The sequence below is a fragment of the Megalobrama amblycephala genome, linkage group LG18 (assembly GCF_018812025.1).
Source record: "Megalobrama amblycephala isolate DHTTF-2021 linkage group LG18, ASM1881202v1, whole genome shotgun sequence".
Lineage (NCBI taxonomy): Eukaryota > Metazoa > Chordata > Actinopteri > Cypriniformes > Xenocyprididae > Megalobrama > Megalobrama amblycephala.
In genome coordinates this window covers 10,813,515-10,835,942 of record NC_063061.1, presented here as the reverse complement: position 1 = coordinate 10,835,942, position 22,428 = coordinate 10,813,515, and the positions used below count along the sequence as shown (strand labels likewise).

The following is a 22,428-nucleotide window of genomic DNA, read 5'->3' as shown; positions in this document are numbered from 1 at the left end:
GAGTGTTCTAGGAACACATTCCTGCATTCTTTTATCATTAGCACATTGCGGAGCACTTTTTGTCTCAGTTCCAGGTGTACATATACAAATAGTCAAGCCAGCGATAATCCATAATGACTAAGTACACACTAGAGAAGTAGGCAAACCAATCTATCCAAATAAAAACCGCAGTGAAGTGCTCTACTTGCTGCATAATTATAGCCAATCTGAATGTCATAATAAGCTAATGTGTTTGAGCAGATAGGAATGGCTTATGCCGGGCACACATTTAACGACTGGTTAAAACATTCTAAGACTGTGCTCAGCATACAAACGATTGTTTCCTGCGACTGAAGCAGATTTATATACTTGCACACGGAATTTGAACACCGACTGTAATCGCAGACTGAATGCAACTGGCTCTGACTGGACGCGTTTGAGCGCGATCAGTCATAAGTATCAATTTACATTCATAATCGGCCTTACAATCGTTAAGTGTGTGCGCGGCTTTAGTGAGGTGGGGCTTTTCACTGAAGACGACAATCACAAACACATGCCATTAGGGATGAACCAAATGCAGGGATGCACCGAAGCGCTCTCTCTCTCTGTCTCTCACGTGCTCTCTCTCTTTCTTGCGTGCGATCCCAGTTCTCTCAGACAGAGCGCGATCAGTTCTCCTTGTGCCTGAATGGTCAGATGCACACATAGTTGTCAGAATGTCCATCATGTGAACTATCCCACGTAAATACAGTCGGTTATGGCTTAAGTGGACATAAAAATGTATAGGCATCGGTATAGGTATCGGCGAGTACTAGGAAAAAAAGTATCTGTACTTGTACTCGGTCCTTAAAAAATGGTATTGGTGCATCCCTAACTGGTCTGTGTCATTCAGCGCGATTATTTTTCTCATACTCCCACAAAAAAGTATGTGAATATTTGACAAAATACAGTTGTGTGTTAGCATATAGAAGCAGGACACTTTGTGAACCATGCCACTTTTTCACAAAATAATTACTTTCTATGGCACCCGTTCATATCTAACGTTGCCGTTGATGTGTTTTTTGTATCTTTATATTATTTAAAAAAAAAAAAAACTATGTCATATTATTGAGAGACTTAAAATGTAAAATTATAGGAAATATTAAACAGAAATATGTTTAACACTCTTTAAGTTTGGACTCATTAAATTAAGTTAAATTAAATTAAATTGATCAAAAGTTACAAAAACAACTTTTTTTTTTTTTTTTTAAATAAATGCTGTTTTGAACTTTCTATTCATGAAGTATTGTGGAAAAAAAAAGTTATCATGGATCATTTGACACTGAAGATTGGAGTAATGGCTGCTGAAAATGTAAGAAGGAATCAGCCATCGCAAGAATAAATGACATTTTAAAATATTTTCAAATATAAAACTTTTAAATTGTTATCCTTTTTTATCAAATAATTTTCTTCTTTTTTATCAAATAATTTTCTATTCTTTCAAAAACATTTAAAAAATCATACCGACCCCAAACTTTTGAAAGTAGTACATATGTACTACCTTAATATCTTTAAAAGATAACTTGTCACTGCATTTTTTGTTATTTTTACATGCCATCACAACGGTCCACTTCATAAAATAATAAAAATAAAAATAAATCATAAAAAATGTAAAAATCGTAGTCCCTGTAAAGTCTGTGTAAAGTATGTGTTCTGTGTTCTGAATGATCACACCGCAGAAAAATATGTTTTTAACCACGCAGCCAAATTTGAATGATTAAAAAAATCGGCAAACAAATGAAATAAGTTATCAAAATCTCGAAAAAATGATGCTCTCAAACGCTAGGGGCGTGTCCGCTGTCGGCGCTGAAACCACACCCACTCGCGAGAGCTGCCGTTTCAACTTACTTGTCTAATGAGCCAAACATACTGATGCATATAACAAAAGAATCACGTTAGAGGGTTGCAAAATTTAGTAGAGTTACTGTGGACTACCTACTAATTATAACAAAATTAATCCACCCCTTTTTCATATCGTCGTTTTAGGAAATTTAAATAAGGAGACCGAGCAATATTGTATATTATAACAACCATGTAATATGCATTTGCGTGACGAAGGCATTACTAGCTAAATGTGCAAAGTGCTGTATAACTAGCGGTAATGACACTCGAGATTGAGCGGGTGAGCTGCTGTAGCGTTAGGGGCGGCACCATGCTCGGAGGCTCCAGTGCGTCATCGAACCCCTGTTTTAGCTCCGCCCAAAAAAAATCTTAAACAGAGAATTAGTGAAAAACTGTTTAACGCTCTAACTTCACAAATCAGCACTACATAATTCACAGTCTTTGTAATGTGTTTCAGCAATACATTTGTAACATTTATAACGTGTTTAGAAGCAATTCTCAGAATTGACTTTACAGGGACTTTAATCTAATTTAAAATTGAGTTTTACAAAAATGTATGTCAGATCATCACAACAATACACCTACATTTGTGAGGAATTTAGATGTAAATGTATGTGAATGTATAATAACATTTTTTTCACCACTTTTAAAGGCTTGTTTATTTTTGGTCCTGTGATTTGTAACTTTCTTTTAAAAAGTACAAATTTTCCATGTAGTCTCTGAGTTCCTAAAAACTATTCATTCATAATAATTAGCAAAATGTTGTTTAAATGAATTATAGATGGTAAGCTTGTCTATACAACTCCAAAAACACACATTAAAAGAGGATAGAATGCAACTCAACCCAAAATACAACGTTATGAGATTCAGAGGAAAAAATGAGCGAGTGGATTATTTGATTATAATGATAATTCATGTAATGCGATATGGATAAATGTTAGGACCTGTTTGTTTTCACACTGAGTGTTTGCGCTAGCGTTGCAGAGTGAGAAGTTTCCTTGTTTGCATAATGTTTTGTTAACCTACTGCTTTTGAATGTAGGCCTAAAGAAAATATTTGCTTATGTATTTGGTTTGCACCCACTTACCGTAATGTACAAATCAGGTTTAACTGGAGGCTTAAATTTTCTTGTGTGCATTTATACATTTGAACTTGTTGATTGTAGCAACGTAAATTTAAAGAAGCCGGTAAAGACAATGTGTTTTGCCTCCCATTGGCAATGTGTTTGAGGCCCCATCAAAATTCAAAACCCCCTTTTTAAAAACTTTTTATAGATTTACTATTTTATATCACGCTTTGGTCCATAGACCCTAATTTTATTCAATTCTTTACTGGATAGATATTGAAATTTCTTCTAAACATTTCATCTTTTTGATTGCGAACATGCTAGGGCTGCCCCCTAATAGTCGACTAACCGTTAGTTGATGAGAAGAGGCTTAGTCGACCAAAATTTTATTAGTCGCAGGGGGAAAAAAATCCACAGGAAGTGGGAAAGTCACACAGTCTGTGACAGACAGATCATTAACAGCTGGGCATCCGAATGCTCGCCTATCATTTATCGTCCTCAAATATGGCTTGTCATCTCAAACAAGTATTAGCAACTTTACATGGCCGCTCACCTTAACGTTAACCTAGAAAAATGTGTGAAAAATTATTACAATTTAAATTAACTTTTTTCTATTTCTATTCTATTTTACTATATATTGTAAATCCATTTAAAGCCTGTTCACTAAGTAATTAATAAAGTAATTAAGTAAATATAATTTATTTCAGTGCACATCTCGTTTGCTATTGTAAAACTGTATTTAATCATATACAGTGGGGCCCAAAAGTCTGAGACCACTACTAAAAATGTTTCTATTTAGCATTTTCTGATACATATATAACTGAATAATCATACCTGCAAACTAGTCGCTTTTCTGCGAAATTTGCCGTTTTGAATCAAAATATATCATTTATGTGAATCGTGTAGATCCGAAGACTTTTTTTTTTCAGGGGTGGGGGGTGTCAGGGTGAGTTTGCAGGCACAATAAATCGAAAATGGGCTACTTTCCCATAGACTGGAGTGAGACCATAAATGTCTCTCAAGCTGTCTGATCTTTTTTGGTGCTCTGTGGTGTGACTGACACATCGCTATAGCGCTTCAGTTCAAACAGAGGCAGAGCGCACGTGAACCGATCATCTCTTCTGCTTTACAATACGAAATAAACATGAATGGATGTAGGATGAATGAATACCGAAGGTATGTTGAAAGATACAGAACAACTTACTGAAATCCGTATCATGTCATATGTAACATTAATTGATCAGTCATTGTTTCAACCACGGAAAAGCGCCAATAAAATAGCTTGTAAAAATGTCACATTTAGGCTACCACAGAAAAGCAGTTCAATGTCAAAAAACTTGTTAGTCAGCTACAAAAATTAACTTAGAGAGGAGCATTTTGAGATATATCCACTGTGACTATAGGCCATATTCATGTACTTAACATGTACTTCAATACTGAATGTATAAAACCATTTTATGATGGCCACCATTTAAATGTTTAGGCCGATATTAAAAACGAGTAGAAACATAATTGTCATTAAAAATGTATTATAATGTTATTATAAAAACTCTTTTATGTGTAATTTATATGCAAGTAGCTTACAAATCAATTAATTTTAACCTTTAATATTATAATGATGTACCAGCTGTGGTTCCCTGTATAGTTTACAGCATTAGTTATTTTTTCTTTGAGGAAATTTGCCATGTACTGTACCTGATAGGTCCCAAATTAATCATTATTGAATTGAAGTTAATCAAATTGAAATCAAATCGCAAGCTTCTGAATCAAAATCTAATCCAATAGTGAAATTTGTGTCAATAAATGTTTTTTTTTTTTTTTTTTTTTCTTGAAGTATTGTTTTTTTTTTTTTTTTTTAATTTATTTTCTTGAAGAATGCACCAGAATGCTTAGTTTATATGTTAAAATCATGAAAACCTTCATGCCCCCAGATCCCCCCCACTACTATTTACTTTGTAAACATGTCACCTTCTTCACCACTTTTGTGAAAAAGGTGACATGTTTGCAGGTATGATAATTAATATTTTTATGTTTTTGAAATAAGTCTCTTTTGCTCACGAAGCCTGCATTTATAAAGGTTTGTAAAAGTCTGGGGCCTGTAAGAAGTCTCACCAAGTCTGCATTTATTTTCTCAAAAAATACAGTAAAAACAGTAATATTGAGAAATATTATTATCATTTAAAAGATCTGTTTTCAATTTTAATATATTTTAAAGTGTAATTTATTCCTGTAATGTAAAATCTGAATTTTCAGCATCATTACTCCAGTCTTCAGTGTCACATGATCCTTCAGAAATCATTCTAATATGCTGATTTGCTACACAAGAAACATTTGGTCAATATTGAAAACAGTTGAACTGTTTAATATTTTTGTGGAAAGCGTGATACAGTGTTTTCAAAAGAACAGCATTTATTTGAAATAGAGTTATTGGTAACAATGAAGATATTAATTTCTTAAAAATAATACTAACTGACCCCAAACTTTTGAACGGTAGAGTACATTTGGCAGATGGAGTCAGTCTTCCCAAATGTCACAGTAGTATATGAAGCGTTTAAACTGTCAGAGAGCAGCTTTTCTGCTCACAGTGAGCCCAAGCTTGACCCCATTTTCCTTGGGTATTATTACCTCTTGTTTTGCCTGTCTTTTGTCATCTTTTATTTATTTATTTATTTCCAACTTTTCCTCACACTGTTCGACGAGCATATGGAGAGGCGGGCAATGTTAAATAATGCATGCCCCCCGTTGCAGCTGGCAGACCTCTTCCGTCATGCGTGTGTTCACCCGTAACATACGCACTCATAGCTTTGTGTTTCTTTCTTGCAAATAAACTCTTCTCCCTGTAGTCTCACTGCCTCTCTTTACTCTTCATTTAATAATCACACAGGTAACTTCATTTCTCTCGACACCTGAATTATGCTTAAGTTGCTGTTGGCGGTTGTCATCTCAGAAATGTTCTGAATGTTCTGTCTGCAATCGATATCTGTGAGAGAACAGCAAATATTTTCTGACCTCACTTAAAGGTGAAATGCTGGGACAAAATCGCATGCTGACATCTGGTTATTGTGTTTTTATTTTAGAAACTGGCTGTGCTGAAGGATGATTTCCAGTTAGATTATGGCTCTCAGTCTGACCTGTGGGCCAGCAATCCGTCCCTGGCCAACTCAAACCTCTCTCTGCCCCGTCTCTACTCAGATGCCGAGTCTCAAACAGACATACCTGCTGAGGTGAGAGACGGCCTTCAGCACTGGGTTTTACATGCTTGTAAATGATGAATGTCTATGGTGTCTTTTGTAGAATAAAATATCTTTCATAATTTCAGAGAAGTATTTGTTTTTTAAATTGTGATTCTTTTTGAATTAGTTTGTATCAAGCTCAAATAAACTGGCTGAGAAGGTACGACTGAGTCTGAAATATGAGGAGGCAAAAAGAAGGTATCTGTTTTTCTTCTGAATTTTCTTCCTAAATGATTAGTTTTAGCTAGTGGTCAATAAAGATTTTTAATCAGCAATGCTAATACTGATAGCAGGAGGCCTAATGGTCGATATAATACAATACATTTTGTGTGTGTGTGTGTGTATATATATATATATATATATATATATATATATATATATATATATATATATATATATATATATATATATATATATATATATATTGTGGCCGGAGCGCTGTGTCTGAAGCAGCTTTCTATATATATATATATATATATATGAGAGAGAGAAAGCTGCAATAGAGTTCTCTTTTGTGTTTAAACAGACAAAAACATACAAAAGTATGCCAAAATGCCCGCTTTGTCAAGTATTCTCATAAGCACAGTCTTAAATAGGTTAAATGAAGTCTTAAATGACCATAAAGAGTAGTGAGGACATTGTATGTGTATCAGATCCATGTCATGTGCGGCAGCACCAGATCAAACTGCTGCTGTGTTGTCTGTCATTAATGTTAATCAAAGAACAAAAGGGAAAATTACGCACTACTCTAGACTGGATACATTTTGTAGCTTTAATAAAGGATTAATCTATATTTAATTTATAATTTATGCAGTGAAGACTGTGAAGTGTTTGATAACTATTCAAATATTTAAAAGATAGGCATACTGTCTTTGTTGTTTTTTCATTCATTTGGAGATTAAATGTGAAATTATTACAGTATAAAAATATATTGTGTGTGTTTTTTTTCAATTTCAATTTATTTTTATATTTAAAAATTTTTTTAATTATTTTTTAGTTTTTTTATTTATATTTTTTATTTGAGTGTAAGTAATCAAATGCAAAATTGGTTAGTGGTTTCAGATTTTTGGCCCCACTGTATAGCAAATGCAGACCTGCCAACATGTACGCATTTTGCGTACCAGGTACGCATTTTGACCTCAAAGTACGCTGGTACGATTTGTCACTCTATACTACGCAAAAACCCGGTGAGTCCTCTGTGCACGCGTAGTGCTCAAATCCAGCAAAAGAAAGAGTTTGACCAATCATATCGCTGGGTTCATTTCCCCAAATAGCAAGCGGGGATGATTGACCTATCAATAAAAAGAGACTGCAAATCGACAGCAACACAAAATCCCGCGCGATCCTCCTTCCACTCCTGCAGTCTCAGTTGACTGAATTCTCAAGCGAGGACAGTACAGCAGTCACGGTACTTCTGACTCCTTGAAAAACGGGTATAACATGCTCAAGTAATGTTGAACAACAAATCTAAATAAAATTGAAATCGCTATATGGCTTAGTGATTATGAAAGTGCTGTGATGTGTGACTGACTGACAAGCGCGAGTCTGGAGAAACAGGCGTTTATTTATTTATTCTCTTGATACGTATAGCCTACATGTGTTGCGTTATTGTGTTAATACTAACTAAAGTACCTAATTATGTTACATAGCCTACTTATTTTGTAAGAAAACTAGCACATTAGTTACTTATGCATTTAAAAGCACCGTTGTCTCAGTGCTGCGCGAGCTCTCTCTCATACACACAAACGCGCGCGAGCACAGAGAGGGAAGATCATTGTAAAATGAAAATTGACGTGCTTGGTTTAAAATTTGTTCTTGTTTGTGTTATTTTTTGTCAGAAAACATTTTTAATTATCCACCCGTGTTTTTAAGTTTCGGTAAATGACGGACTCTTTAGTTAACACAACCCCTCGTTATATAACTAACTTCTTGATATTCTTGAATTCTCGATTCGTTTTGCACTTATGGGTACTGTCTATTCACTGTTAACTGTTTTCTATAAATATGCCGTATTTGAACAAGACAAACATTCGCTGATTAAAGGTTAGCCAATACAAACATGTTACAAATAGATACCTTTTTTTCTGTGGGATTAAGTATATCCAATATTATTCCAATATCCAAATATTTTAGCATATTTGGATATTGGAATAATAAATTAAGTATTTTAAATGAATCACATATAAACTCAATGTTTACTCTTTTCTAAGGGTTTCTTAATTTTAGACTAGTTTTCATTACAAAACCTGTGTAAAAGACTCAACTGTCCGGTTAGTTGTATGTAAATATAACCTACTTGAAATTGCAAACACAATTTTTTAGTCCATATTAAATATGTGAATGTGATTCACTTGTGGTTGTCAGTTTGTATAAGCACACATTATGCAATGCAATATTAATCATGAATAAAAAAAATGCTTTTGAGCAGGTGTAGTGAAAATATAAAATAAAAGTCAAAATTAGATTAACGAAGATGGGTGTGTGTTTGTGCTTTGTGTATTGTATTCTCAAAAATGTAAAAAAATATATGACCCCCCCCCCCCCCCAAAAAAAAAAAAACTGTGTCCTGTCCCATCACACTGGTACTCGAAAAAATTTTCCAAGGTTGGCAGGTCTGCAAATGAAATGCACACTGAAATTATTTTTACTTAAAATTTAAAAACAAAATATTGTCTACAAATCAGGCTGTAAATGGATTTTGATGTCAACCTGTCGCTATATTGATTTCTGACAATAGTTACATACTTAACTTTCTTTACATTGCCTTAATCACTTTGCTGCTCAATCAGGATTGCAAATATTGAGGTCCAGATTGCTAAACTGGATAGCGAGGCATGGCCGGGCCTTCTGGACCCGGAGAGAGATCGCTTAATCCTCATCAACGAGAAGGAAGAGCTGCTAAAGGAACTGCAGTATGTAAAGCCATGCAAGCGCGCACCCAACGAGGCAGAGAAGATTGAATCTGAAAAGAAACGACTCGAGAAGGACCTGCAAGCTGCACGGGACAACCAGAGCAAAGCACTGACCGAGAGGTGAGATGGTTAACTGGGCCAGCAGAGTTCCATGTATTTAGTTCCAGTGGTATATTTCTTTGGTTACACGACGGCACCATAGAATGGGAACGTGTTAAGTTCATGCAGGAATAAAGGCCTTCAAAGTTCCCACTATCTTGGAAATTGATTCTCTATATTCTATTAAAAAAAAATAATAATAATTTCATTTGTGCCCCATTTCTTTAGCTATAAATAAATAAACGCAATCCTTATCCATCCATTGCAAATGATTGTAAACGTCATGGAAAATTATTGGTCAGTAAGTGTGGGAATGATGATCACCCTTTGCAGAATTCAAAACTAAAATCTTTTGGTTCTGATCTTTCGTTTTTTAACCACTAGGCTACACAATCCACTTAATATACTGCAGGATTGGACGTCTGACCCAATGTTTTTCCTTTTTCCTGACAGCATGTTAGATCAGTTCACCTCAAAAATCCATTCTAGTGTGAACGGTAAAGGCATCATTATTGCGGAAACACGATAGGGCTCCCATCTGGGACGCTACAGCTGTGCTCTCAATGTGTCCGCCAAGGAAAATCTACTCGATAATTATTAACCAAAACCAACTCTGAAAGCCTCTTTTAGACTTAAAAATGTTGACTTAAGGCTTGATGTGCAGAGGCCGTACTCGCAAAGATATTTCGCATTATGCAAAATGAGCAGCACAGCAGTCACTTTGTCCATTTAATTTCCATTATAATGGCACAATTTGGTTTTGTAAATTTAGGCCTAAAATGGTAGAAGTTGTCATGTATGCAAATGGTTCATAAAAGTCTACTAGTTTTATCTCTTGTGGTTTGTAGTGAGTCTTGCACTTGCACAAGATCCATTTTGGTCAATCGGATCACAAGTGGATGAGGCAGACACATTCCCGTTTACACCTAGTTTTTTAATCCATTTCTTTTGTGTACTTTCAACCACTTCTGTCCTGATTTCTTCAAGGGGAGGGTCTCTGCACAGGTAAATGTATGGGCTTTTGCAGATCTTTTGATCTAATGAACCAAATAAGCTCACGCAATTTATATCTGAACTCAAAAGGAGATGACAGAAAAACATGATAGCCACAAGACCACTCCGAACGCGGTGAGTGCGTGTTAGAAATCAAGAATGGTGAGAGAACATTGTGCTTAGTACGTTATTTGTCTTCAAACCAAACTTGTCTTCAGCTGACAAAGTTTAAATCCCGTCTGGCTAGCGTGCTTCCCATAATTTAGGCATCTTTTGTGGGCGTTTACACCGCGAAAGCAATTTAGTCGAATGCGTTTTCGACTGCCTCAGGAAGCGGTTGAAAGTGGACAAGCTCAAAACGTTTTACACCCCGTTTACACCTGTATTTAGCGTTGTGATCTGATTGACCAAAATGCATCTTAATACCAGGCGTAAACAGGGTCTTAGAAGAGGCACCTGCGTTTTCAGATTAGGTTACCTAGGTGAGAAGCAATTAGGCTTTTTTTGCTTGACTCACTCACTCTTCATTCTCTCTTTCTGTTGGTCTTATTCTCACTCGTTCTCTCTCAGTTATTTGAACAGGGTCCTTGTTCTCTACTCTAGATACTGTATCCTCGTTTAGCTTGGCGTCTGCACTCTTCCTGTAACCTGAGCTGCACAAAAGGTTGAACACAATGGGTGCCTTCTTCATGTGCTGCTGTTGAATAACAAACCAACATCATTTCATTAAAAGAACCACAGAAAGACTATATATACATTAAGAAAGTTAATTTAAGTTAATTGAAGTTTAATTTAGTTTTTTCTTACATTTCTTCTTATTTTGTAAATAATATATTTATATTTTTATATATATTTATATATATATATATATATATATATATATATATATATATATATATATATATATATATATATATATATGTATATATGTATATATATATATATATATATATATATATATATATATATATATATATATATATATATATATGTATGTATGTATGTATATATATATATATATATATATATATATATATGTATATGTATGTATATATATATATATATATATATATATATATATATATACACACTATAGTACTAACTCCAAGTTCTATGTGTTGCTTTGCTCAGGTTAAGGCTGCACTATAGGAGAAACAAACTAGTGAAGGAGCTGGAGGAGACGGTGAGGTTGGCGTCTTCCCTGCACACCCAGCTGAAAAGGTATCCTCTAACACTGACATTTAAATAAAATGGACAATACAGATAACACTCATAATATGAACAACATATATTTACTTTTTCTACCTGTTTAATCAGGATGCACCAATGTTAATACATTCTGGCGAATACTGTTAATTATAGTCACATTACTGCCAATAAACCATAAATGGCTAAGATTTTAATTATATATATATAATAATAGAGAGAGAGAGAGAGAGACTTTTGTTTATCTTTGGAACACAAATGAAGACATTTTTCATATTCTTGTTAAATTATTATTATTATTATTATTATTATCCACAAACATTTTTGTCCATCTATTGGAAGTCTATGCAACAAAAATGTTAAAGCTTCAAAAAGTTCATAAACATTGTAAAAAATAATCCATATAAATCAAGTCGCTTAATATGATGAATTACGCTTTTAATGTAGGCTTTTATTCACATACAAACCTTTATATTCGCACATACATGGAGCACATCAAATATGATAAACAAGCTTAAATGTAGCAGCTTAAGAACCAATTAAATTTGTTCTAGCGTGCCACACAAGCACGTTTGAGCTTCTGCAAGAACCAACAAGGTTTGTTTTCGCACATTAAGCATGCACGGTTGATGACAGAATTTTTATTTTTGGTTGAAATATCTTTTTAAAGGGATAGTTCACCCAAAAATGAAAATTTGATGTTTATCTGCTTACCCCCAGGGCATCCAAGATGTAGGTGACTTTGTTTCTTCAGTAGAACACAAATGATGATTTTTAACTCCAACCATTGCAGTCTGTCAGTCGTATAATGCATGGAAATGGGAACACAATCTATAAGAGTAAAAAAAAAACACGCACAGACAAATCCAAATTAAACCCTGTGGCTCGTGACGACACATTGATGTCCTAAGACACGATATTATCGGTTTGTGCAAGAAACCGAACAGTATTTATATCATTTTTTTACCTCTAATACACCACTATGTCCAACTGCCTTGCGCACGGCATCTGGTGTGTGAGGTGTGTACGCACTCTGGCGTAGTTTAAAGGATTAGTTCACTTTCAAATTAAATTTTCCTAATAATTTACTCACCCCCATGTCATCCAAGATGTTCATGTCTTTCTTTCTTCAGTCAAAAAGAAATTAAGGTTTTTGATGAAAACATTCTAGGATTATTCTCCTTATAGTGGACTTCAATGGACTCCAAACGACTGAAGGTCAAAATTACAGTTTCAGTGCAGCTTCAAAGGGCTTTAAACGATACCAGATGAGGAATAAGGGTCTTATCTAGCGAAACGTTTGGTCATTTTCTAAAAAATACAGCTGTATATGCTTTATAAACACTAATGATCACCTTGTACGTGCTTCCACGTTCCGTATTCTTCAAAAAGCTTACGCTGTATGTCCTACCCTTTCCTATTCTACTTAGAGAAGAAACGGAACTGGCGCCGCGTTCGTTCCGTAAGTTGAATAAGGAAGGAGTAGGACATACAGCGTAAGCTTTTTGAAGAATACGGAAAGCGGAAGCAGGTGATCGTTTGTGTTTATAAAGCATATACAGTTGTATTTTTTTAGAAAATGACAGATCGCTTCGCTAGATAAGACCCTTATTCCTTGTCTGGTACCGTTTAAAGCCCTTTGAAGCCGCACTGAAACTGTAATTTTGACCTTCAACCGTTTGGAGGGACCATTGACGCCCACTATAAGGAGAATATTCCTGGAATGTTTTCATCAAAAATCTTAATTTCTTTTCGACCGAAGAAAGACATGAACATCTTGGATGATATGGGGGTGAGTAAATTATCAGGAACATTTTATTTGAAAGTGGACTAATCCTTTAAATGGACTGCAACAGTTGGAGTTAAAAATCATTTGTGTTCTACTGAAGAAACAAAGTCACCTACATCTTGGATGCCCTGGGTGTAAGCAGATAAACATCAAATTTTCATTTTTGGGTGAACTATCCCTTTAAGTGAGCATTAAATGACCCACATAGAAAATCTTACTGTAAAAATACAGGAAATTGACCAATAATGAATATGATACTGATATATTGTGCATCCCTAGTCCATTGAAAAACATTCTGATGGTGTTAAAGTTATGATAAAAAGGCAAAAATGTAACTTGTGAATGTAACTCATTTATTTGGCAGTTTTGAATATTAGTAGGAAGAGGAGGCTGCATATCATTGCGTAACTTTGCATCAATATATATGATGTAATGACTTTGCAATAAGAATGCTCAGAATATCTGAAGAATCAGACTTTTGAAGTTAGAAAACTATGCAACCGAACGCTCTTGTTAACTTAAACAATAGCTTTTCCCTTGCTTTTTTATTATGACTAATGCCTAATTTATCCTCAGCATCTAGTTGAGGCACATCAAAGGCATGTTGCATGAAGGAACAGTCCCTTGTGTGTTTCACTAGTGAGCCTGCCATGCCTTAATTAGCATGTTTACTTTAAAGCAGAATGCAATTGATGTCAGGATTTGAAATAGGGTAGAGTGAGATGATATGCATGAACCAGAGCTGCTTTTCGATTAACTTTCCTGCTCTCCTTCCATCCCTCCCGCTGTCTCTTTCCATCGACATCAAAATTCCAGTCTGTCTGCCAGCACGCTGTCATGTTCCTCGGGCAGCAGCCGTGGATCACTGACTTCCAGCCGAGGATCCCTGGCCACCTCCAGCTTGGGCTCCACTTCCTCTCTCAGCTTCACCGACATCTACCTGGAGCAGCCTGAACTGGGCGACCCTGACTTCCAAAACAAACTGGACTCTATTCTGCAGGAGGGAAGCACCTCTGGCTACAGGCCCTCCAGCTCCATCACCACCATCCATGAGAATGAGGTCTCATCCTCATCCAGGCAGGTGGGCAGCGGGCCGGGGATGGGCCAGAGAGCCCAAGTGTTGCGGCTGTCGGAGACCCCTCACTCCATGAGCTCCCTGTCCCCACGTTCCTCACTGTCTTCCCTCTCTCCTCCTTGCTCGCCCCTCGTTACTGATGCTTCCTTCCTGTCAGGAGAGGCCTTTTCTGGTCCGGCCTCACAGTTGGATTTAGATCTGCAAACCAGGCTGATGGAGCTCCGGCTAGATGAGGACCAGCAGCAGGGGCAGCTGGCCTACCGTGACAACAAACAAGACAACATTATGGCCGCAGTAGAGCCTTCAAAAGGTACATGGCTCAAACTGTTTCATTGCTTATTAAAGGTGCCCTAGAACCAGTTTTTACAAGATGTAATATAAGTCTAAGGTGTTCCCTGAATATGTCTGTGAAGTTTCAGCCCAAAATACCCCATAGATTTTTTTAAATTAATTTTTTTACTGCCTATTTTGGGGTATCATTAACTATGCACCGATTCAGGCTGCGGCCCCTTTAAATCGCGCGCTCCCTGCCCCCCCAAAATTCACACAGCTAATATAACCCTCAAATGGATCTTTACAAGATGTTCGTCATGCATACTGCATGCATGAGTCGGATCATGTGAGTATAGTATTTATTTGGATGTTTACATTTGATTCTGAATGAGTTTGATAGTGCTCCGTGGCTAATGGGCTAACATTACACACTGTTGGAGAGATTTATAAAGAATGAAGTTGTGTTTATGCATTATACAGACTGCAAGTGTTTAAAAATTAAAATAGCAACGGCTCTCTTGTCTCCATGAATACCTTAAGAAACGATGGTAACTTTAAGCACATTTAACAGTACATTAGCAACATGTTAACGAAACATTTAGAAAGACAATTCACAAATATCACTAAAAATATCATGTAATCATGGATCATGTCAGTTATTATCGCTCCATCTGCCATTTTTCGCTATTGTTCTTGCTTGCTTACCTAGTCTGATGATTCAGCTGTGCACAGATCCAGACGTTAATACTGGCTGCCCTTGTGTAATGCCTTGAACGTGGGCTGGCATATGCAAATATTGGGGACATACATATTAATGATCCCGACTGTTACGTAACAGTCGGTGTTATGTTGAGATTCGCCTGTTCTTCTGAGGTCTTTTAAACAAATGAGATTTACACTAGAAGGAGGAAACAATGCTGTTTGAGACTCACTGTATGTCATTTCCATTTACTGAATTCTTGTTATTCAACTATGCCAAGGTAAATTCAATTTTTGATTCTAGGGCACCTTTAAAATCATGTGGTTCACCAAATCAAAGTCATTTGGTGTGAACAACACCCTGCAGACCCTCATGACTGTGTCAAGGTGAATAAGTCTTAAAATATCAGATGATTTCACTTTTTTATGAAAGGCAAGGTTCGTTCAGGTTGTAAAATGTCAAGTGGTGCGACTCTCCAAAAACCAGTGGTGGACGAAGTAGAGATACCCTAATAAAATGTTACTTCAGTAAATGTAGGGGACCTATTATGCAAAATTCACTTTTGCATGGTGTTTGGCTATATATGTGTGTTGGCATAGTGTGTACACAACTGTTTATATAGCCCACAACATTTTATATAGCCCCACTCCATCCTACTGCAAATATTATGCAGACACTTAAAGGTGCAATATGTAAGAATTTTTGCAGTAAAATATCCAAAAACCACTAGGCCAGTGTTATATACTTTCAAGTACACTTGAGTACTTACAGTATCCCAAATGTTGCAACTATTTGTAAATCGTGAGGAAATTTTAACCAAGGCTCCGGAATGTGTGAGGAGTCGCCTGTCAATGGCGTCATACCCGCGTTACCCTCGGTTTCCGTTTTTTTTTTTTTTTTTGTAGAAACCATGGAAACACCAAAGGCGCTTTAATATTTACATGTTTTAATAGACAAGGGAACAACTGTTTTGATATTTTATAGACAGAAAACTAATTATTGTTATATAGCTCAACACATTTAGTCTTTTTGTTTAAATCTAATTTTCTTGATTTTTAAAAAAAAAAAAAATTGTGAGTACCATTCTTTACCATGCCTTAGAGAAAAATACTATTTTGTGAAGTAGCTAACATAGCATAATCAGATGCAGCTTTATTTTTAGTAACAGTAATACAGCATTTTCTCCATCATACAACACGTTTTAAAATTAATTGCCTGCCATTTATCAACACAAGCTATCCAGCATTTAATATGATTTTCTAAAATCGATCTAACGTACTGCAGAGTGCAACAGGTGTCTTACAGCAGCCACCAAGTGAACGCACGAGTAACGTTATAACATTTTCAACACACTCAATTGTATCTAATATGATAAACAGAGCTGCGTTACCTCATACTCATGAACGGAAAAGCGGAAGCTGCGCCTGCGACTGTGGGTGCTCGAGGCGTGTTGCGCATTCGCTCCAGCAGCCTCGTTCAGCTCCCACAACACTTGGTCTTGCTCTGCTTCATACTACAGTAAAGTTAATAATCACATCCATGAACATGATTTCTTCCCGAGTCCTATCAAATTCTTTTTTTAATATATTAAAAAATACATCAAAAACATATTTGAAAATAATTAATATGTTTTAACTCAAATATGTTTTATATGTTTATAACTTTTTACTTGATGTAAAGCCAAAAAGATGCACCAGTGCGATCAGTGAAGTTGATTACGTAAATACGGATGAAATGAGTTGCATTTATTGGAAGATTAAACAGAGCTGCATTTGGTGTGAGCTATGAGGCGCATGACCCAAATGTACTCTCTGCAATCAGTTACAAAGCATCTAAAGCCATTGTTGGTTATTTAAAATATCTGAAGGATGAACTCGTGTTGCAGTTGTACTCATTTAATTAACAGTCACATTTATTAAAACTTCTTCCAGAGTGACTCGGTGTCACAGTTCTAAAACTTCTCGGCGTTACGGACATCGCTATATTTGATACTGTTGTTGGTTACCTGTGTTTGAATACGGTTGTTATTTCAGCTGTTCATTCATACAGATATGTATTCAAGAAGCTAAAACTCTCATCTGTAAGCAAATACTGACAACTGCAGAAGTTGTCAAATAATCAATGGAATAATTGTTAAAAATCATCGTTAGATTAATCGACTTGGGGGGAAATTAATTTGTATCAAAATAATCGTTAGTAGCACATTTAAACTTTTCTTGAAAATGGTATACATTTTTTTCCAAAACCACATAAAACCAACATGAATACAAAGAGTACATGTCTAAGAGCTACAAGATTTTTCCTTTTCCTTCATCTTGGACACACTTTGTTTGTCATTGGCAACCCAGAATTCCACCTGAAACTAGAGAAACCCTCTGAATGTCTAGTACGTTAGGGTAGATTTACTCCCAAGTAGCCTAGCAGTTGAACTCACTCGAGCTCAGGAACCTAACACCCTTCCAGAGTGAAGCAGTCTCACATTTCTACTCACCACTTTTCTGTGCATGAAGATGCTGTTACGCAAATGAGGGTGCCCGGGCCTGGATCGAAGAAGGCGGGAGTAACGTCGGCAGTGTCTGACGAATCGGTTGCAGGTGACAGTGGGGTATACGAGCCCTCAGAGAAAAGGTAGGCCACTAGAGTTTTATAATAAGTGATGTTGTTTTCACAGACTCTGATTTGGATAGTATAACGGTGCTGTTCATTCCCTCAGGCCTGGGCTTCCTGTCGAGCAGCTGCTGGGTTATGATGACGGGAGCTCATCAAGCAGCGCTCAGATCAAACTCGGCCTGAAGTATGAAGCGAAAGAGAAGAAGTTCACAGTGTTCGTAATGCAGCTCTCCAACTATAGCGCGCTCTCCCTGCCAGCCAACCAGAACATGTAAGGATTGCGCTCTCTCAGCCAGCTTCATTTAAAGTTGATGGAGACATTAATTTTAATCAGCAGGATGTAATTTTGATGAAGCATCTCTGCAAGGGAAATGTGCTGGGTTTTACAAATGGAATTAACCCGTTAAAAAGTTGTATGGTAAAAGAAGTGGAGGAATCAATTCACAGATACTTTGCAATACTTTCTTAAATGACTGTGGATCAATCCACAAAAATAATTAAACCTGATAGTGCTTAATCATTCTCATGTACATGTCAGAACAGACATTTTATTATGGCTTTTATGTGTATTAACACACAATTTAGCAGCAAGCGACAATAACACCCCTACAGTTTTGCCCGAAAAATTGAGATCCATTGAGAATCATTTTGGAACGTGACTCATTGAATTGACATTTTATTGAATCATTTGATGCCTCGACCCAAAGTACATTTTCCCATTTTTGGAGTTAAAACCCACCAGTTAAAAACCACTAATCTGTGATTAGCCAGTTCTTTCACAAATATGGTACAAAATAAGGCTTGAAGCTCTCTGTATTACTTTCTAGCAATAAACCTTAATATACCTTTCACTATCTACCTTAATTTTATTTTAAATAATAGTTAATCTAAACTGTCCATTTTTTGCAACAAAAAACATGTGCATCTTATGCTTTTGAAAGTTTAGGTTAGGACACAAAATAGTATCCTAATCATAAAAATGCCTCTACTTTCAGCAGAACCTGTTTTCCAAAATGACAGAAAGGTTTACATTTATAAAGTATCGTATAATAATTAGCTTGCATCTGTTGCCTCCAGGTATGTGACAGATTGGAAGGTCTAGTAAATCTTGAACTGAATCGTGACTCCTTAAATGACATTTTATTGAATTATTTGATGCCTAAACCTGAAGTTTATTCTTCCCACCATTTGAGGACCATTGATCTATGATGTACATGCCCATCTCTGACTTTAAAGGGCATCTCTGACTTTTTGGGCAGTCATGACCTAATGGTTAGAGAGTCAGACTGGTAACCCAAAGGTTGTGGGTTCGTGTCTCAAGAAATGACTGAGGTGCCATTGAGCAAGGCACCTAACCCCCCCAATCACTCCCTGGGCACCACAGCAAATAAAAAGGCTGCCCACTGCTCTGGGTAGGGCTGCACGAAATTAAACCACACTCAATTTGGCAAAGGCTGTTTTTTTATGTGCAGCTTCTCAGTGAAGCACAGCTCTGTAATCAGTAGTAAATGCTGCTCCATCTGAAAGCCAGAGGGCGCTCTCACGCAGAAACTCCAAATATGCACCGCAGAAGTACAATATAAAGCACATTGTTCCGTGAAATCCCTATGGGCATCATGCTATTGCTGTAGCTGAATAAACAGAAGATTGAAACGCTTTGATTGATTCCTTCTCGGGTATTTTCATGATAATAAAGTATATTTATACTACAGTGCTAACCGATATAGCCTTTATCACTGTATAGAATACTATGAAATAATATGTTGTGTTCCTTATTCTGTGTAAGTAGCCACATCATCTTACAGAAGGATGTTTTCAAACATTCCACTGAAGTTATGAAGGGAGTTTGGAGTAAAAGTATGTTATTAAATGTTATCTTTTGTTGGAAAAGAGGTTCATAAATGCTTATCTTTGGAAAGATATTTGATGCGTGTTGCTTTTTCAAATGCACGTTATAAGCGACTCAAACTCACAGTGCTTTCAGATGGAGCAGCATGTACTACTGATCACAGAGTCATGCTTCATTAACAAGCTGCGCGTAAAAAAAAAAATTACAGCTATTGCGATTTCATAATTTCCAAATGTACAATTTCATGTTAATTGCGATTTATCATGCTGCCCTAGTCCACAGTTTGCAGTGTGTGTGTGTGTGTGTGTGTGTGTGTGTGTGTGTGTGTTAACTACTCGCTACTCCTAAAGTGTGTGCACTAACTGGATGGGTTAAATGCAGAGGACAAATTCCGAGTATGGGTTACCATACTTGGCATTCACATGTCACCTAACTTACTTAAAGATCATCTCTAATTAGATTTTAACTTCGGTTGCATTTAATCTTTTGCAGATATGTTCGTGTGGTGGTGCTGCCGTGCTCAGAGCCCGTTCGGTGTCTGTTCCGCACCCACGGCGCTCTACCGCAGGAACCCTTAGAGCTCAAAGAAGCTTTTAGCCTGCAGATGTCCTCCACTGCTCTCAGACAGAAGACCCTACGCATTGATGTCTGCACCACCAGCAAATCTGGCCGAGAGGACTGTCTAGTGAGTGTCTGATATGAGATTGAGCTAACGGCGTGATGGCTAAATGTCAATAAAGTGTCTAAATACAATCATATTTCCTTCTATGTAATGCTGTGTGAATACAAGCCTAGGTAATTAATTTCTTGTCTTCTTTGTCTTTAAAGGCTGGTGCTCAGATCAGTTTGGCTGATGAGGAGTATTCAGAGGAGTGGTGCTCCAAGTGGTACAACCTCCTCAACTGCACGTACATGCCAGAAATGGATAGAAAGCACAAGGAAACAGAGGTCTCCGCTCAGCAGGAGCTGGTAACACACACACAATGCATAACTTATGTTACCTTATCACAGCTAAATGCCTTACTAACATTTCTTGGAAACAGTCTTGCCAAACTGTTAAGCTCATTGAGGAACATGGAATCTTCATGAATATTATATTCGGTTGCGTCATTCAGATGAAAAATGGATTCTTTCTTGCCCAAAGTGTCCTTTTTGCTGTCTAATGCTGTTGATGATCAAATTACATAGAATTAGTTGCTTCACTTCTTTTCAGCAGTTTTGAATTTACAAACAGCCTTTTCTGTTAAGATGGATTAAAGAATTATATCTGCATTTTGCTGCCACTTTCAATGAAAAGGTACAAAATAAGGCTTGAAGCTTTTTTTTTTTGTCTTGTGAGATGATTTTTGGTACTTTCTAGCAGTAAACATCAATAGGCATCAACATTAAACAGATAAAATATATGAAATTAAAAATAAATAAAAATGCAAAATGGGTAATGGGATTGCAAATGTATATTTTTGAACAAAATGTAAGATGCTGATATTATAATATTACTTTAATTCAATTGATAATTAAAAATTGTAGTTTTGACAAAGTGGAAATTATTATAGTTTGATTTTAATTGTTGAATGCAGTGGAGAAGGCCATGACCTCTAATTTGGATACAGACCAAAATCACCATTTTACAAGGAATTCATGCATTTAAATATATCTTCCTTTCATGCTAGGTTAATTTTATAAATAATAGTTAATCTGAACTATCAATTTTTTGCAACAAAATCATATGCATCTAATGCCTTTAAAACAATAACGGCACACAAAAGTGTACCCTGTTCATAAAAAGTGCCTTATTGCATTTACGTTTAATCATGTAGCAGACCCTGTTTTCCAAAATGACTTACAATTAGATAATTTAAAAAAAGTTTACATTTATAAAGTTTTAGATGATATTAGCTTCCATCTGTTGCCAGAAAAGCCTTAATGTATCCCTTTATGTATTTTTAGACTTCAGCTCCCAGCACCTCAGAGACCACCACTGCACACCTGGAGAACGTTCCTCTGGAGGACTGGTACGTTACCTGCCACAACTTGTGACGAAGCACCAGTATAATAATCTTTAATCCCATTCAGCACAACTGTCAACTTAACAATGTGTCAGTGTGAGTCTGGGTTTCATATCACATCCAGTATCCCACCCAGGATCAACACAAACAATTAACAAGCAGTTTGAATCTCGTATTACGTCTCTTTCTTTTCCAACCCCTATTTTCCTATTGACTGACCTCCTTTCTGCTGTCTCTCGGGAATTCATGACAGCGTGACGGCACACAATGACTGACTTTCCCTGGTGTTTGATCTGCTCTGCCAAAATTACATTAGTAACATAAACAGGGTGAACAACTGATCCAAGGGCAGTGCATGAGCAACACTGAGCAGCATTCCTCTCTCATACGATTTTCTGGACACTTTCGATACACGTGTGCACTTGGTAAATTAGCTCTCCGTGCCTCTTTTTGATTGGCTGAAGGGCAGTCTCATGATTATAACCAAAACTGCACTATACAAGGCCTGATTGTTTCAAACGATGATTCAACCACAACCACATGTCATGGAAATTAAAAACAAGGACAGGAATGTGGCACGGCAGCATTTTTCAAGAGCATTTCCACCCTCTCTCACTCGCTTCTGAAAGGTTACAGACTAGATAAGTAAAAGTGTTGCTGTTTTAGGATCATTACGGTTTAACTCAATCGCGTTTCTTAAGTCACAGCAATAACTTTCAATTTATTTTGGAGCACTGTGACTTTCAGTACTGATGGT

The 22,428-nt window shown here is 36.5% G+C and overlaps 1 protein-coding gene across 1 annotated transcript in view; it reads left to right on the top strand.

Moving 5' to 3' along the window:
* The window catches only part of wwc1 (WW and C2 domain containing 1), a 53,748-nt gene that overhangs the window by 18,810 nt on the left and 12,510 nt on the right, over positions 1 to 22,428 (top strand). Inside the window, 10 exon segments of the mRNA XM_048165871.1 lie at positions 6,004 to 6,150; positions 6,287 to 6,357; positions 8,949 to 9,191; positions 11,295 to 11,384; positions 13,975 to 14,543; positions 17,717 to 17,834; positions 17,920 to 18,087; positions 20,158 to 20,350; positions 20,494 to 20,634; positions 21,613 to 21,677. Coding sequence (XP_048021828.1) covers positions 6,004 to 6,150; positions 6,287 to 6,357; positions 8,949 to 9,191; positions 11,295 to 11,384; positions 13,975 to 14,543; positions 17,717 to 17,834; positions 17,920 to 18,087; positions 20,158 to 20,350; positions 20,494 to 20,634; positions 21,613 to 21,677 — 1,805 coding nt within the window.